The 19,030-nt window shown below is 36.3% G+C and overlaps 1 protein-coding gene across 5 annotated transcripts in view; it reads right to left on the reverse strand.

Annotated features, from left to right (window-relative positions):
• LOC115222505 (calponin homology domain-containing protein DDB_G0272472) overlaps positions 1–19,030 on the reverse strand; it is a 281,038-nt gene that overhangs the window by 93,678 nt on the left and 168,330 nt on the right. For 4 of the 5 annotated variants that reach the window (XM_036511598.1, XM_029792736.2, XM_036511595.1 and 1 more), the window contains 2 exons: positions 15,897–15,985; positions 129–216 (listed from right to left, as the gene is read on the reverse strand). In XM_036511598.1, coding sequence (XP_036367491.1) covers positions 129–216; positions 15,897–15,985 — 177 coding nt within the window. Of the gene's footprint in view, positions 1–128; positions 217–15,896; positions 15,988–19,030 lie in introns of all 5 variants that reach the window. The other variant, XM_036511597.1, reaches the window with a different exon arrangement.

Raw genomic sequence — 19,030 nt, forward strand, 5'->3', positions numbered from 1 at the left:
TTCAAAGTAAAATCATGTGGAGGAGAAGAAATGTAATTTAAAATATCCTAGAGTATTGATTAATTATTCCGCCAAAGAATGGAGAAAAATATTCCCAAAGAATAACAAATGATTTTCTTTTTACTTACTGCTCTGTATGGTGAGGGATTTGTTTATTACATTTTTGTCATTTGTCCATGTGGAGGGGTTTTTGGTATTCATGCTCTTTGATGTGGGCTGAAATACAAAACGGCATTATTAGATATATGGAAATTATCAATATTTTCATATTAATGAACAACAAAACAATAATAAATAGAATTGAAATTCACTGCATGTGTAATCTTTAATAATTCTGATCTGTTCAGTACCTCTTTCAGAAGCAGACATCCTGGATATCTTGTGAAATGGAGTGGAAACATGACAACTTAGTCTTACTCAACAATATCAATATATTGTAAAGTAGAGTGGAGACTTAATTTAGTCTTACTCAATGATAGCAAAGCAAAGATATCTCTACAAAACACCACCACTCCTAAATATGTACAACAACAGCATAGTTGAAGTCATAACGCTTGTATAATAGCTAGGTAGTATCATAAGTAATGTCATAACACACTGTAATTGTTACATTATATCGTAAGTAATGTCATAAACATTTTATAATTACTGTTTCATAACTAAAGAAATTACTAAACACTTCCTACATCAACAAGGATGCCCCTCTATGGTCATTTAGCAGCCAGATCTTCTCCAAATACATATATTTATGTTAAGAAAAAGGAAGTGCAATTCTTGATAGGATGGTCAAGACAAGAATGCTTTTGGTTATAAGTTTGCTCGGTTGGGGCTGGCCTGAGATAAACAACAGTGACAACTAAAATTTTCAAGGCTCAGTAAAACTACAAAACAATGTTTATAAGCCACAGCACATCAGCAAATAAACTTCATTCTATTTGTATATATATATAAGTCCTGAACCAGCAATTTATTTAATTTCAAGGTGATGGTATTGATAAGTCATGATGGTACATGGTATTGATAAGTCACAATCAGAATCTACTATTCTTGATCACTTTGGGGTAAGTTGTCTCATCTGGTCTAGGACATTTGGTGTACTTTAACACTTGGCATTGTGTAGGGAGCTTTCCCAGGATGCTATCCCACAGAAAAAGGGCATTTAAACAAAATACATTATCTATGTGCAATCAATAATATATGTATATAAAACTATAGTTATTTAACTATATATCACTTTATTTATACAACTATACATATATAAATTTAATACCATTTTATATATATTGAAGAGTTAGAACTAAAAATATTATAAAAACTGTAAACAATAGGCATAGGAGTGGCTGTGTGGTAAGTAGCTTGCTTACGAACCACATGGTTCCGGGTTCAGTCCCACTGCATGGTACCTTGGGCAGTGTCTTCTACTATAGCCTCGGGCCGACCAAAGCCTTGTGAGTAGATTTGGTAGATGGAAACTGAGAGAAGCCTGTCGTATATATGTATGTGTGTGTATATATATATATATATATATATATATATATATATATATTATATATATATATATATATATGTATGTGTGTGCGTATATGTTTGTGTGTCTGCGTTTGTTTCCCTCCAACATTGCTTGACAACCAATGCTGGTGTGTTTACATCCCCGTTACTTAGCGGTTTGGCAAAAGAGACCGACAGAATGAGTACTAGGCTTACAAAGAATAAGTCCTGGGGTTGATTTGCTCAACTGAAAGCAGTGCTCCAGCATGGCCACAGTCAAATGACTGAAACAAGTAAAAGAGTAATACTAAACAAACTGATCTGGCATATTTCTGTCAGGATTGCAGAAATATTAAAATACAACCAGGGCCAGAAATGCAATAGCTATGATGAGGAGATGAGTCATAACAGCAACTTGAAGTGTTCTTGCAGAATTAGCTTTCCCTTACAGCATACATAGGCATCTTTATTTACTGAATTAATGTTTAAAAAAACAAAACAAAAAAAAAAAATGACTATGACGAAGCAATGATTCAGAACCTTGTCAGCTGGTCATTATTATATGATGGATGAGGAAAGGTTGAGTGTGAAGAGATTAGGATTCTCATTTAAGGTTGTGAATCAATCAATGTAACTGTGGAAACAGGGAACAAATGGTGAATGAAATTATAGCAGTAGTTTATTAGCATTTTGTCTTCAGGAACCTACATTCATAATTATAGGAATAGATAAGGAGAGGAGAGGAAATAAGAGAAATTGCAATACCCGTCAACTACTGATTTTTATTTTTTTACTTTACAATGATGTTGCAAAATTCATGAATTTTTTATGCTTGAAAACAACTATGTGGTGCTTAACCCTTTTGTTACCATATTTCTGTTGAGATATTCTGTGTTTCTTTCAATTAATTTTAAATATAACGAAAAATTAGTAAAATAATTTAGTTTATCTTTAAGCTAGAGTTAGGAACATAAATTGTGACTAAGGTTTGGTGGAAGATTTTAATTCAGAACTTTTGAAAACAAGACATTTGTACTACAGAGCCAGAGGCGGTTTCAGGCGGGTTGGTATCAAAAGGGTTAAGAAGTTTCTCAATCAAGTGGTCTTGGGTTCAATCCCACTGCATGGCACCTTGAGCAAGAGTCTTTTACTATAGTACAAGGCCAACCAAAGCCTTGTGAGTGGATTTGGCAGGCAGAAACTGAGAGAAGCCCAATGTGTGTGTGTGTGTGCCCTTGTCTAGACATTACAAGATGGTCATATACGCAAGGTTGTTCATTTGCAGTCTTCCATGAAGAAAATGTCTAGCAATGTGAAAAATATTACCTTACTTGAAAATAGGTGATGACAGAAGAGCATCCAACCAGAAAAACATGTGCCTCAACTAAATCTATCATGGAAAATGAACATTAAATAATGATGATAATGCATGCATACATACATATTAATATGTAATTGTAAAATGTGAGGATCTAAGTGTAGGAAATTTGTAAGCTTTGAGCAGTCCGTAGTAACAACATTCAGGAACAATAATAATTTGTTGGTGAGGGTTGTGAGGTTTTCCCATATAGAAGATCACTTATCCCCCACAAATATTTCTTTATAGCCTGCAGTTAGTAACTTGAGTTGTTATGAATGCAGATTATATATATATATAGTAAAGGTGTATAGTTTGCAAGATATGTTTGATATGTTTTTAAGCCAAAACAATGCAAGTTATAAAATTAATAATACCTTCTTCTAAAGATTTCCTGAAAAAGGGGTGTTAACCCTGAAACATAGACGTATCAGGTAAAAGTACATACCATTGAACTGTGCTATTAATTTTTATAACTCACATTGTCTTGGCTTAAAAACATATTTAAAACACACAAGGTCTATTTTTATTCCTCCTGTGCAGGTGGCACATAAAAGGCACCATTTGAGCATGGCCGTTGCCAGTACTGCCTGACCGGCCCTCGTGCCGGAGGCACATAAAAGCACCCATTACACTCTCGGAGTGGTTGGCATTAGGAATGGCATCCAACTGTAGAAATCTTGCCAGACTAGGTTGGAGTCTGGTGCAGCCATCTGGTTCACCAGATGTCAGTCAAATTGTCCAATTCTTGCTAGCATGGAAAACGGACGTTAAATGATTATGATGATGATATATGAATATATATATATATATAAAAGCAATTTAATATTAAACAGAAATATTACTCAGTACTTTTTAGTAGAGTACATATTTTTTGATTTTTACAAAGAGAAAGTTAACAGTGAGTTTGAAGTTTTGCAGATTGCTTGCTGTCGTATGAATATATATATATAAATATGAGAGAGAACTTGTATAGATATAAACCCACTCACAAAATTTTCTGTTCATTGAATTATTGTTTAATTGGCTGAGTATTCCAGATATGTGTACTCAGAATGTAGTTCTAAGGCAGAATCAGTATGACACTGTGTCACATTTTGACTGACCAAAAAAAAAAAAAAAAATCTATCTGATGGGTCTCTGCACAAGTTCTGCTTAACTAATTTCACTCACAATGCATAAAATCAACCAAAACTTCTAGAACATGACATCTATCCAAGATGCCAAGCAGCAGGACTAAATCCTGAAGCATTTAGATTGTACTGTGCCTACATGCATGTATGTGTGTGTGTGTGTGTGTGAATTAATTCGAAAGAGTGTTAACCTAGACGAGATGCAGTGTGGTTTTGTGCCAGGGAGATGCCTTCTTTCTACTAAAACTGCAAGAGAAATATTTAGCTAAAAAGTAATTAATTGTACTTGGCATTAGTTGACCTGAAGAAAACCTTCGACGGGGTCCTTTGTTTCTTCATTTAGTGGTCTCTAAGGAAGCTAGTAGATGTAGATGAATGGCTGGTGAGAGCCATTTAATCCATGTAGAGGGGTGCTGTCTGTAAGCCAAGAGTTAGCAATGAGTACAACAATGAATTTAGTGTAGAGATAGGAGTTAATTAGGTCACAGTTCTCAATCCCCTCCCATTCAATAAAGCCCTCCAGGCCATAACAGGGAAATTTAAGATTGGTTGCTCTTAGGAACTACCAAGTGGAATATGTGGTAGAATTAAGAAAAAAAATGTTGGTGTGGAAGCAAAACCTGGAATTAAGGGGCCTTAACATTAAGTTAAAAAAACTATTAAAGTCCTAGTAAGCAGGAAAACAAACAGTACACTAATCTCTTCATGAAAATGGTCTGGTTCTATATGTAGAAGAGGTGTAGGTAGAAATTCTAGAATCACAGAAATGTTAACAAAGTAGTAATTGCATGTGTGGCAGATATGCAGGAATAATAAACACGAATAACACATGAGAAATAGATTTTCTTGAATATCCAAAACGATCTTTGGCTGTAGTTGATAGTTTCTGTTACCTAGTTGACCTAATTAGCAATGGAGGAGGATGTTCTGAAAGCATAATCACCAGAATAAGAAATGGTTGGATAAAGTCTAAAGAGCTATTACCTCTGTAAAATCTCTCTCTCTCTCTCAGAGTGAAATGCAGATTATATGATCCTTGTGTATGAACAGCAACAATTCTTGGTTGTGAGAGGTGGGCAGTGAATGCAGAGGACATACAAAAGCTAGAAAGAATGAAGCTAGTATACTCCATTGGACGGGCAACGTCAGTATGCATGTACAACAGAGCACGAATGTGTTGAGAGAAAAACTGAACATAAATGGAACCATTTGAAATGTGTAAGAGAGAAAACTGTGCCAATATGGTCATGTGATGCATTTGGAGGAGGATAGCTACATAAAAAAAGTACTGATCATTAAATGTAAATGAAGCTTGGGGGAGAAGCAAACTTAGAAAGACATGGGACGAAGTAATAAAAGAATGATTTCTGGAAGTTGAGCCTTATAGAGATGATAAAAGATTGAGATGATTGACAATACACTATAAAAGATAAGGTATGACCATCACAGTGAAAAGGCCTGAAAGCATTATGTTTATGCTTGTTCATTCACTGGACCCTGAATCTGTACCCAATCTGTTCCTCTCTCATTCTTACCATTCATCCTTCCACTCATATAACTATGTCTCTCAGCTGCTTCAGTCATACACGCAGAAATATATATTTATCTCCCTTTGTGCTCCCAGTTACTTTCTCTTCTCTCGACATCCATTCCTCAATATCAGTATCATCCCCACTTTACCAGCTGCCCCTTTCTTTGCTTCCAGTTATCTTTCCGTCTCTTCTAAGCAATAACTTTGAACTGCCATATCTCATCTTCAACACCTCCTCTTATCTACTATCATTCTCATCAGCCTCACATATCTGCTGTCAGTGGGTCTGCACCCAAACCTTTGTCCGACACTCACTATAGCCACCCCTACATACTTCTAAACTTCTAATATTCTTCTGTCACTGTACATCCCTCACACACTCCACTTTTCTACCCAGCACATAATTTTTCTCCTGATCTACCTACAGTTTTATATATTGCTACTCTCCTCAATTTCTGTAACCACCACTTAACACCTTCTTCTTCCTAAGTCACTCCTATTCTCTAACCTTCCTCCTCTCAGACTGATATTTACCATTAATCACACTCCATCCATGTTCCACTCACTACATTTACCTCTACTGCCAACTATCTGTCACTCTCCTTTTGAACACTAATGAACTTATTCACCCTCACCTTCCCATACTCAGGTCATATCACTCTTATACTTTACCTTGTATCTCGAGAGCATTCTTTGACACCTCATCACCACCATCACAGTTTTCTACTACCATATACTTTTTTATATAATACATGTATCTCTTCTATAATATGACACCTATGCCTGTACCTCTATCACACCTCATGCCTCTCAACATTTGGTATAATGCTACCTCCCTCTCTACTAAAACTTCACTCAGTTGGAAGCTCTTTTCTTCGTCTTCTGGGCTACATAGTGACTTCACTTGTGCTGGTGTCATGAAAAAAAAAGGGACTCAGTATACACTGTAAAGTGGCTGGCATTAGGAGGGGCATTCAGTTGTAGAAACCATATGAAAACAGACTATGGAGCTCAATGCAGTCCTCTGGTTTGTTGAACTCTATCAAACCATCCAGCCATTGAAAAAGGATATTAATTAAGATGATGCTTGTGTGTGAAAATATATATATATATATATATATATATATACATATATATATGGAATTTGTATCCTTGTGGTACCAGTGCCGGTGGCACATAAGAAATCCATCCGAACGTGACCGTAGCCAGTACCGCATCGACTGGCCTCCGTGCTGAGGGCACGTAACAAGCACCATCCGAGCGTGGCCGTTCGCCAGCCTCGTCTGGCACCTGTGTCGGTGACACATAAGAAAACACCATCCGAGCGTGGCCGTCTGCCAGCCTCGTCTGGCACCTGTGTCGGTGGCACATAAAAAAACCCACTACACTCTCATAGTGGTTGGCGCTAGGAAGGGCATCCAGCTGTAGAAACACTGCCAGATCTGACTGGCCTGGTGCAGCCTTCTGGCTTCACAGACCCCAGTTGAACCGTCCACCCCATGCTAACATGGAAAGCGGATGTTAAACGATGATGATGATGATATGTGTGTGTGTGTGTGAGAGAGAGAGGTCATCTTGTTAACAAACAGATGCACTAAGTGAGTTGGAATTCTAAAGAAAATAAAAGAATTCTTGAACACAAGATGGCCCTGAAGGCAAGTCAAAAAGATCAGGTAAATAACTTAACAGATGGAAAAAAAAAATAAGTGTCTACCAGGCTTTTACTGAAAATTGAACCCTGTACTTCTCAAATTCCAGCTATATGAGAGAGAGAGAGAGAGAGAGAGAGAGATCGAGAGAGAGAGGAGAGAGAGAGAGAGAGAGAGATAGAGAGAGAGAGAGAGAGAGAGAGAGAGGAGAGAGAGAGAGCGATAGATAGAGAGAGAGAGAGAGAGAGAGAGAGAGAGAGAGATATGTAGTGTGAATATGTGATTAAGAAGTTTGTGTCACAGTTACACACTTTGGTTTGGTTCCACTTTGTGGATAAATAATGAAGATTTGAGCTCAGATATAAAATGATATTAACAAAAGAGCACAAAATATTCTGTGTAACAAACATACTACCAATTCTCTCATTCTCTAAATTATTAAAATTATTTAGAAAACAACAAAAAAAACCAGACCAACTCCTCTCATACACCCCCAAATGTGGCTATAATTGTACCAAAAATTACAGCACTTTGCAGACTCAAAGATAAAAAAACAAAATTGGCACTACGTGTATTTGAACTCTGAATGTAGACATACAAAACTATCCTTCTACTGGTAATTTACTTCATTCTTACAACTCAACCATTCCTGAATAATGATAATAATAATATCAAGGAAAGACTACTTGGTAAAATCACTTATGAAGTATTCTCCCTTACATCTTATTAGCAACTATGAATAAGCTAGGAAATAAAAAAAATCTATTTTAATGAATAATATGTTTAACACTTTGCCTGCCATAGGAATCACTGGTGACGCTTTCCTTTTTTTTTTTTGGAGCCTCACATTACTGTGATGCAAATTACATTATTTGGATTTTTGGAAATGTCAGAAGGCGTTTCTTTGTATTTCTCGGATGGTTTTTTCAATTTGAATAAATAGTTGTGGATACATGGAATTCATCAGAAGACGAGAGATGAGGTTCTTGATATTAGAAGGGTGCAAGTCACTGTCATCTCCATGATTGGAGTGCTGCTTTCAATAAAATATATTTTATAAAAGAAAAGCCATCAAAGTTTATACAGTACATAGGCGTAGGAGTGGTTGTGTGGTAAGTAACTTGCTTACGAACCACATGGTCTGGGTTCAGTCCCACTACGTGACACCTTGGGCTGACCAAAGCCTTGTGAGTGGATTGGTAGACGGAAACTGAAAGAAGCCTGTAGTATATATGTATATACATATGTGTATGTGTGTTTGTGAATATTTTTTTTTTTCTGTATTGCAGGAGTTACCGGTGGTACCTACGTTACAAATCACTGTGGTAGTTTATATAATGAACTAGAACATATCTTTTATCTTTAGTACTTGTTTCAGTCTTTAGATGGCGACCATGTTGGGGCACCACCTGGAGGAATTTTAGTTGAACTAATCAACTCCAGTATTTATTTTCTTATTAAGCCTGGCACTTAATTCTATTAGTTTTCTTGTTTAACTGCTAGGTAACAGGGACATAAACACACCAACACTGGTTGTCAAGCGGTGGTGGTGTTGGTGGACAAACACATACAGACATACACACACATACACATATATATACAACAAGCTTCTTTTAGTTTCCATCTACCAAATCCACTCACAAGGATTTGTTCAGCTTGAGACTATAGCAGAAGACACTTGTCCTCATATAAATATATATATATACACACACACACCAGAGTAAGCACATAAATGTGAAACAAAGTGCTAAAAACAGTACTCAAATACCAGAGGTAGAGTAGTATGCTTTATTAATAAAGCTGCAAAGACATCACAAAAACTGTTACTCAGAGTTTCATGTTCTCGTTTGTCGGACTGTTTTGGCTGAGAATATACACACACACACACACACACACTCATCTGCATGTACGTGTGTAGATGTATGCATGTATTCTTAGTACTCTTAGATTCTTTGATGGAATTCTTTATTGCCCTTATACCAACATGATAATGTTATATAAATAGAAAGTCTATAGATATACATTAGTTAATTTCTAAATTAGAATTCAAAATGTTTAAGTCAGAATTTCTTCTTATTATTATTATAGGTGGCAAGCTGGCGGAAACGTTAGTGAAATGCTTTGCGGTATTTTGTCTGTCTTTAGGTTCTGAGTTCAAATTTCGTCGAGGTTGACTTTGCCTTTCATCCTTTCAGAGTCGATAAATTAAGTACCAGTTGCATACTGGGGTCAATCTAATTGACTGTCTCACCTTACCCAAAATTTCAGGCCTTGTGCTTAGAGTAGAAAAGATTATTATTATGATGAGGTGGCAGAATTTTTAGCACACTGGTCAAAATGCTTTGCATTATTTCTTCGAGCTTTATGTTCTGAGTTCAAATTCTGCTGGGGTCAACTTAGCCATTTATTGCTTTGGAGTCATTAAAATATGCACCAGTTAAGCACAGGGCTCAATATCAAATCAAACCTCCTCCTCAAAATTACTGATCTTGAGCCAAAATAAGAAAGGGTTCTACTAATTATAATTCTTATTACATAACATTATTTATGTCTATAAAAAATTTATACATTTCTTAAGGGCATGCCTGTGTGTTTCTATGTGAGTAGACACGAAAAATAAATATAGGATGACAGACCATAAACACAAGCAAACACACAGGTAGACACACCTGTGTCCCTGTGTGTGTGAGTTGCTCTTCCCTCTGGCTAGGTAACTAAGTATCCCATTTACAGCAGTACACCTGTTTCTGTCCTCTTTCTTATTACCTTTCTCTCTAGCCGGGTAACCATGTACCTCATCTATAGCAAGACACCTGTTTCTGCTTCTTTGTCTTTGTCACACTCTAGCCTTTCATCATCTGACACAAGATCCCCTCCTCCAATGCTACATCCCCTCCCAAAGGATCTTTGTCTTGCAAGTTACTTGGTGACCCTGCCAGTGCTGGTGCCACGTAAAAAGCATCCAGTTCACACTGTAAAGTGGTTGGTATTTGGAAGGACATCCAGCTGTAAAAACCATGCCAAAATTGACCTCGCCTGTGCTGATGCCACATAAAAAGCACTGAGTCCACTCTATGGAGTGGTTAGTATTAGGAGGGGCATCCAGCTGTAAAAACCATGCCAAAACAGACACAATAGCCTGGTGTAGTCTTTTTTTAAAAATTTTTTATTGCCTACAAGGGGCTTAACATAGAGGGGACAAACAAGGACAGACAAAGGGATTAAGTCGATTACATTGGCCCCAGTGCGTAACTGGTACTGAATTTATCGACCCTGAAAGGATGAAAGTAAAGTCGACCTCGGCAGAACTTGAACTCAGAACATAATGGCAGATGAAATACCTATTTCTTTACTACCCACAAGGGGCTAAACGCAGAAAGGCAAAGTTGACCTCGGTGGAATTTGAACTCAGAACGTAATGGCAGACGAAATACCGCTAAGCATTTCACCTGGCGTGCTAATGTTTCTGCCAGCTTGCCTGGTGTAGTTGTCTGCTTAACCGGCTCCTGTTATACCGTCCAACCCATGCCAGCATGGAAGACAGACATTAAACAATGATGATGATGATGATGATATATAAGCGTTCATTCTGTAACTCACTACCAGATGCCATTATTTAAAATTAATTAAATATCTCTTATTGTCACCCCAGCACCCACTATCTTTTTTTTTTGTCTCTTTGAGAAGGAAGAAAGAAAAACACACACAAAGAACATAAAACCGTAAACACAAAGAAACTAATTTGAATAATGCCCACGAAATAGTAAGAATTACGCCTGAATTTGGCAAGATTTAAATAGAAATTGCAACAGGAAACAATTGGGGAAGTAAATAAGAGTGCTTTTAGTAAGAATAGCAGAGTGTATGACATATTGTTGAGGTCAATTATACTGTAAGGAGGTTTGTATAACTAAGGATGTTGTTGCTTTTATTGCTGTTCATGTCAGTTCAGATTGAAGAGTCATTGTGTGCGTGCGTGTATGTGTGTGTGTGTGTGTGTGTGTGTGTGAGTAGATGGGCGACTGTTTTTCTCTCTCACAAACAAACTAGACATGGTGAAACAAGGCGGACAGGTACAATGAGAACTCAATAATGGAATAAATTAGAGGTTTCTTGCTTATGGAGGTTTTGTTACAATAACAAAGCATCAAGTAGATTTGGTAGATGGAAGTTGAATGAAGCCTGTCATACACACACACACACACACACGTGTGTGTGTATGTATTTCTGCATATGTGTGTTTGTGTATCTTTGTTTCAACATTTTGTGATCGTCGTAAATGAGTGTCACTGTCATACAAGCAGTTTCCATTCATTTCCGCCGCCTTGCATAGACATACCTGGCAATGAGGAAATATTACCCTGCTTGGAAATAGGTAAGGGTTGGCAACTTGAAGGACATTTAGCAGTAGAAAACCTGCCTCAATGAACTCTATCTGATGCATGCAAGCATGGAAAAGTGGTTATTGAAACAATAATGTAGACACCTATAGCATATGGGTGGCTGTGTGGTAAGAAGCTTGCTTCCCAACCACATGGTTCTGGGTTCAGTCCCACTGCATGACACCTTGGGTTGACCAAAGCCTTATGAATGGATTTGGTAGATAGAAACTGAAAGAAGCCATTATATATATATTATATATATATATATATATATATATATATATATTAATGTATGTATATGTGGGTGTGTATATGCCTTTTGTCCTCCACCACTGCTTGACAACTGGTGTTGGTGAGTTTATGTCCCTGTAGCTTAGTGGTTCAGCAAAAGACAACCAATAGAATAAGTACCAAGCTAAAGAAAAAAGTACTGGGGGTCGATTCATTTGGCTAAAAGTTCTTCAAAGCATTGCTCCAGCATGGCCACAGACTAATACTGAAACAGGTAAAAGATAAAAGACATGCACACACACATGAATAGAGAGAAAGAGAGAGGTAAGGAGAGAGTGAAGCTACAAAAGGACAGATGGAGACAAAACATGGTGGACAAATATATATATATATATCTTTATATATAAAAGTCAAGTTGTGTGTCTGTCTCCTACGATTTAGATTCCTAACTACTCCCACATTTTGCGGTGCAGTTTAACCAAAACCGGGTATCTTATAGTCATGATTCATATCGAGCCCTTCTGGGTATTAGCGCGCGTCTATGATGAGTCTATGATTTAAAAAAAAATTTACCATCATTTTTTCCATTTTAAAGCATTTTTTCGATATTATATAAGGGAAGTAACTCTTTAAAAATGTCTACGATGAGTCAACGATTTAAAAAAAAATTTACCATAATTTTTTCCATTTTAATGCATTTTTTCGCTATTATATAAGGGAAGTAACTCTTTAAAAATGTCTACGATGAGTCAACGATTTAAAAAAAAATTTACCATAATTTTTTTCCCATTTTTAATGCATTTTTTTGATATTTTTTGGCTATAACTCTCTAAAAATGCTTATATAGTTATTTCCCTAACAAACCCGAGCAACGGCGGGCGATACTGCTAGTATATATATATATATATATATGGGAATAGATGATATTATAATTATTTATCAAAATTTCACCAACCCATTACTTCTACAACCATGACAAGAGCGGCAACAACACGAACCAATCAAAGCAATAAACTGACAAGTTATATCACATGAGCAATGGTGTGACAATGACAACATCAACTCATCTTAATATATACACATGTATGTGTGTGTGTGCGCGTATGTTTGTACATATACACATCTATCTAATCTGTCTATCCACACACATACAGAGGTATTGTGGTGGAAACAGGAAAAACAGATCTCAAAATATGAGTATGTGTATAATTCTATTGATATTTAGCAGATGCAAGAAGCTCTCGGCCCTTAAGTCACTCTGTTGCTTCTGTTAAATATTAACCCTTTCAATACCAACCCGGCTAAAACCAGCTCTGGCTCTGAATACAAATGTCTTGTTTTCATGAGTTTTGAATTAAAATACTTCCACCAAACTTTAATCACAATTTATGTTCCTAACACTAGCTGAATGATAACAAAGTTATTTTACTAAATTCTTTGTTATATTTCAAAGTAATTGAAAGAAACACAGAGCATCTCAAAATAAATACAGTAACGAAAGGGTTAATATACACTAATACACAAATAAATGTATATAAGTCTACATGCATTATATGTATGAGCATGTAATTTTATTTATTTATGCGTCCTTTTCAAGCCGAGCCAGGCTCATGGGTCCGGTTTCCCAGTTTCTGTGGCGTATGGGTTCCCCCCAGCTGGATGGGATGCCAGTCCATTGCAGCATTACTCAAGAAACAGGAAGAAAGAGTGAGAGAAAGTTGGGGTAAAAGAGTACAACAGGGGTCAGTTTCCACCTACCAAATCCACTCACAGGGTTTTCATTGGCCTGGGACTAAAGCAGAAGACACATGGTCAAGGTGACTTGCATTGGGATTGAACTCAGAACCATGTGATTAGGTAGCAAACTTTTTACCAAAAGACAATGCCTGCACCTAGTTTTTCTTATATATATATTTTTATTCTTTTATTTTTTTTTTACTTGTTCCAGTCAATTTACTGTGGCCATGCTGGAGCACTGCCTTGAAGGGTTTTAGATGAACAAATGGATCTCATGACATTTTTTGAGCCTAGTACTTATCCTATCAGTCTCTTTTGCCAGACCGCTAAGTTATGGGGACACAAACACACCAACACTTGTTATCAAGTAGTGATGGGGGGAAAACACACACATAGATACATACATATATACAACAGGCTTCTTTCAGTTTCCTTCTAATAAATCCACTCAAAAGGCTTTGGTTGGCCCAAGGCTATAGTAGAAGATACTTGCCCAAGGTGTCACACAGTGGAACTGAACCTGGAACCATGTGGTTGAGAAGCAAGCTTCTTACCACACAGCTACACCTGCACCTATATATGTATTTAAAAAAAAAAATATACATTTATCGATTTATGAAATATGAGATTTTTCTTGGGTAATATAGACTCCTAGGGCCAATTTTTAGGTTTCTGTGACACATATGTAAACCCTTGGATGGGATGCCAGCCCATTGCAGGAATACTCATTTTTGTTAACTGGGTGGACTGGAGCAATGTGAAACTAAATGTTTTGCTCAAGAACACAATATGCTGCCAATCCAGGAATTGAAACCAAAATCTCATCATGAATCCAACAACCTAACCACTAAACCACAAACCTGAAATATATATAATGACTATATATTACACAATGTAAATACCGTAAATCCTTGAGTATAATACACAGGGGATTTTTAGGGGGCTGTACCTCTGAAAAACCCAAATCTTGTGTATAATATGCACCCCTTCTCGAACTTGAGTCAAGGAGGTCTATATAACGTCCATGGTTTGTAAAAATGTATACGGTAACGTCCTTTATTATTATTGTATATATAACATAATGCAAACGTGTAGCATTTTTGTGTATTTTGTTTGCAGAAAATAAAGAAATAACACTAATAATGTTTAATAAATGTTGCTTATTACAAGTTAAGGATGATTTTTTTAATGATGTCATTGCTTTCAGGCTTAGCTTAAGGTATTTTCGCGTCCGACATCACAAAATGCGTCTGAATAAACATTGCCTGACAGCAAATAGAGACTCGGACATTGCTTAGGAAATAATTTTCGTTTTTAACCTCGTATATAATACGCACGAGGGATTTTGACCGTTAAATTTTGGGAAAAAAATGCAGATTATACTTGAGGATTTACGGTACCTATATACATACTCTTATACACACTCAAATACTTATGCATGCACAAGAATTGTACTGAAAGTAAAGCAACTTGAATGACCCATACCAGCCATAAATAACACAAGTCATTCAAATTGCATGTGTTGGTAGAGAAGAATAATTTTAGGCTAAAAAGACATCACCCAGTGTTTTCAGATTTTTCTGATATATTGAAGAGAACAGTGTCCTCTCCCATAATTTTGCCTTCTTCCTAACAACTATAATGGTTTTTGATTTAGATACAAAGGCAGCAATTTTGAAGGGCAGGAGATTATTACTTAACAGGTTGCTCCATTTTATCAACCTTGGAGGGAAGAAAAGCAAAGTTGATCCCAGTGGGATTTGAATTCAGAACGGAAAGAACCAAAATAAATTCTACAAGGTATTTTTTCTGATATTCTAAAGGATCTGCAAATTCACCATCTTCCAATTTATACTATGACAAAGAAAGTAGCATATTTATTAGTTTGGAGTGTGTAACTTTTGCTTAAAGAAAGCACTTATTAAAGTATACACTGTTTAGAAATTCCAATTCTAAAATATCTTTTTTTCAAAAATCAAAATGAGGTTTTTAATTTCTTTTATTATTGAAAATTCCATGTACGTACTTCAATCACAAAAATTTTTATTCGCACGTAAAAGCACCCACTACACTCTCAGAGTGGCTGGCGTTAGGAAGGGCATCCAACTGTAGAAACTCCGCCTGATCAGATTGGAGCCTGGTACAGCCATCTGGTTTGCCAGCCCTCAGTCAAATCGTCCAACCCATGCCAGCATGGAAAGCGGACGTTAAACGATGATGATTATTATGATGACTGTGACAGTCTCTGTCTCTCTCTTGCTCTCTCTCTACTGCCTCTTCAATTGTTTTCAATAAAAATAACTGATTACATAGCTCTTTGTAATAGTAATAACAATAATACAAATCTCAGACAAGTCACATGATTCAGTTAGAAAACATCATTTTTACCTGAGCCGTAGTTGAACCCTTTAAACTTGAAATGCTTCCAGATCGTAATGATGTCTTTGATCCAAGAGGTTTTTTCTGGGACTTTGCATCTGAAACAGATTTAAGGACAAGTGATGAATATTTTAAAATACAATAAAATCTGTGTGTGTGTGTGTGTGTGTGTGTGTGTGTGTGTGTGTGTGTGTGTGTGTGTGTGTGGTGTGTGTGTGTGTGTGTGTGTGCGTGCATTCTCAAACTATTATGTATCAGAATAATTAAGGCAAGCGTTTTGGAGTTGTCTATGTTTGATGGATGATTTGGTATGAGATCATTGAGCTGAAATTAAAGACATTTTAAAAACACTTTTGTTTCATTTTGTGATATCAATTTCTAGAGCCCTATACCTATGATCTGCACTCTGATGCTATTCTATGGTGTCTGTTATTTGTGATATATATATATACATATATATATATACACGGAGAGAGAGACAAGTATACGTTATATACATATATAGTTAGTTAGTTAGTTAATTTGGCTCAAAAGCAAATAGCAAGGCCATGTAGGGGGACATGGAGTTAAGTACAGGGTGGTGTTCATGTAAAGAGTTCAGGCCACTTGAGGTCAAGGGAGGCTTTGAACAAAGCGGTCGTCGGCATCTTCACCATCTCGTCTGGCAGCTTGTTCCACGGATCCGCAACCCGGACGGAGAAAGCTCCTCTCCTTCGATTGAGATGAAATCGTCGCAGGTAGAGCTTATATATATATATTATATATATTATATATATATATATATATACACATGCCTAAACACAGTATGTAGGTGTGCATGTATATATATATATATATATATATACACATGCCTAAACACAGTATGTAGGTGTGCATGTATATATATATATATATATATATATATATATATATATATATATATATATATATGAACATCAACACATATACACATTTTTTTTTTTTGAAGGGTAAAAGTCCCCCCCCCTCCAAAGTACTATTTGTTTGAGTAACGTGATCCGAGATCATGTGTCAAATTGAAACAATGATGGCAGAATCATTTAAAACCATTCAAAAACAAAAAAAATCAAAACAAAACATTCCATTACATCATTATTCCATTATGCACTTATTCTATTATATTCACTTTTATTTCTGTAATAATATTATGACTAATGTTGTAAATTATTGTTGAAGTCTATTTTTGTATGTTGTAAAACTTAACAGAAAATATATAGAATATAAATGCAAAAGAATTTTGGTAAATGTTCTCTCCAAAGAACAATCAATTCAATATGTTAAATGAGCTTTTGTAATTCAACAGCGTACCCCACATATGACATATTCCATGTGTAATACAAAGAAATCTATAGCGAGACATTGGAAATGAAACATATAGAGAAGGAATTCTTAGCAAAAGATATGGAGAGGAGACAATTTCATTTTGCTTTTTATGTCTATTTTTCTGTCTGTATAGGTGCAGGTATAACTGCGTGGTAAGAAGATTGTTTACCAACCAGATGGTTTCAGGTTCAGTCTTACATAGGCGTAGGAGTGGTTGTGTGGTAAGTAGCAGGCTTACCAACCACATGGTTTCGGGTTCAGTCCCACTGTGTGGCACCTTGGGCAAGTGTCTTCTACTATAGCATCTGGCCGACCAAAGCCTTGTGAGTGAATTTGTGGTAGACAGAAACTGAAAGAAGCCCACCGTATATATGTATGTATGTATGTATGTGTGTGTGTGTGTGTGTGTGTGAGTGTGTGTTAGTACCCCCACCATCACTTGACAACCGATGTTGATGTGTTTACATCCCCATAACTTAGGAATGTGGCAAAAGAGACCGATATACTAAGTAATTAGGCTTACAAAGAATAAGTCCTGGGGTTGATTTGTCCGACTAAAGGCGATGCTCCAGCATGGCCACAGTCAAATGACAGAAACAAGAAAATATGTATAAAACACTACAAGCATAGTTGTGTGGTAAGAATTTCGTTTCTCAACCACATGGTTTTGGGTTCAGTCCAACAGTGTGGAACCTTGAGCAAGTGTCTTCAACTATAACCCTGGGTTGACAAAGTATCATGCACACATACACACACACACACACACACCTATGCGCATGTGTCTGTGTGTGTGGGTGTGTTGTATTGTCTTCTTGCTTTGATATCACATGATAGTGGTAAGATTGTTTCCAAGCTTCTGAGATATGTCTGGTCATGAGTAAATACTACCTTACTAGCAAACAAGGAAGAGTTGGTGACAGGAAGGGCATCAGGCTGTAGAAAATCCATTGCAATAAATTCCATGATGGCAACCAAAATGGATGTCAACTATTTCCATGTAAAAGTCATTAAACTTCCATTAAAAAGTACTGAGTGGGCCTTTAGTTTGATGTTAAATTGCTTTTGTTTACATATATATATATAAAACTTGAAATAAAAACAAACATTAATGTGTGTGTGTGTGTATGTGCGTGCGTGCGTGCATGCATGCATACATACATACATATTATAAATAAGGGCAAACGAAAAAATTTCTAATGCCAAATAAATTTAACCTTTAAAGGTACTTTTTAATATGCTGGCCATTGATAAAATTTTTTTTGAAAAGAATTTTTTTTCGAAAAAAATTTTATCCTGCCGGCCTGCCTGCCTGCATGCATGCATGCATGCATGCATGCATACATGCATACATGCATACATGCATACATACATACATACATACATACATACATACATACATACATACATACATGTATGTATGTATAGGTGGTCTAAAATAAGTTTATTTAAAAATTAAATTTTTTAATGTTTTTATTGATTTTTATAAAAACCTTGGAGATTAAACCATGGAAAAGTTCATGACCAAACAGCAAACACAAATTGTGCAATTTTATTATCAAAACTAAGGATCAATAATTCTAACTCAATGAGCATACTGTTGCCCTTATGGTGTGAGAGATTTGGGGTTTGGAAAATCCTAGACCAATTCACCAAAGGGAATTGTATCCCCTTAAGTGTACAGTCTGGTGTGGAGTGATGTGAGAAGACGTGATGGGACCTTATTTTTGTGAAGAACTTTCCACAATTACAGGGTATGGACATTGGTCTATGATCAAAAATTTTTTACTCCCAGCAGTTTGTGA

The sequence above is a fragment of the Octopus sinensis genome, linkage group LG20 (genome assembly GCF_006345805.1).
Source record: "Octopus sinensis linkage group LG20, ASM634580v1, whole genome shotgun sequence".
Lineage (NCBI taxonomy): Eukaryota > Metazoa > Mollusca > Cephalopoda > Octopoda > Octopodidae > Octopus > Octopus sinensis.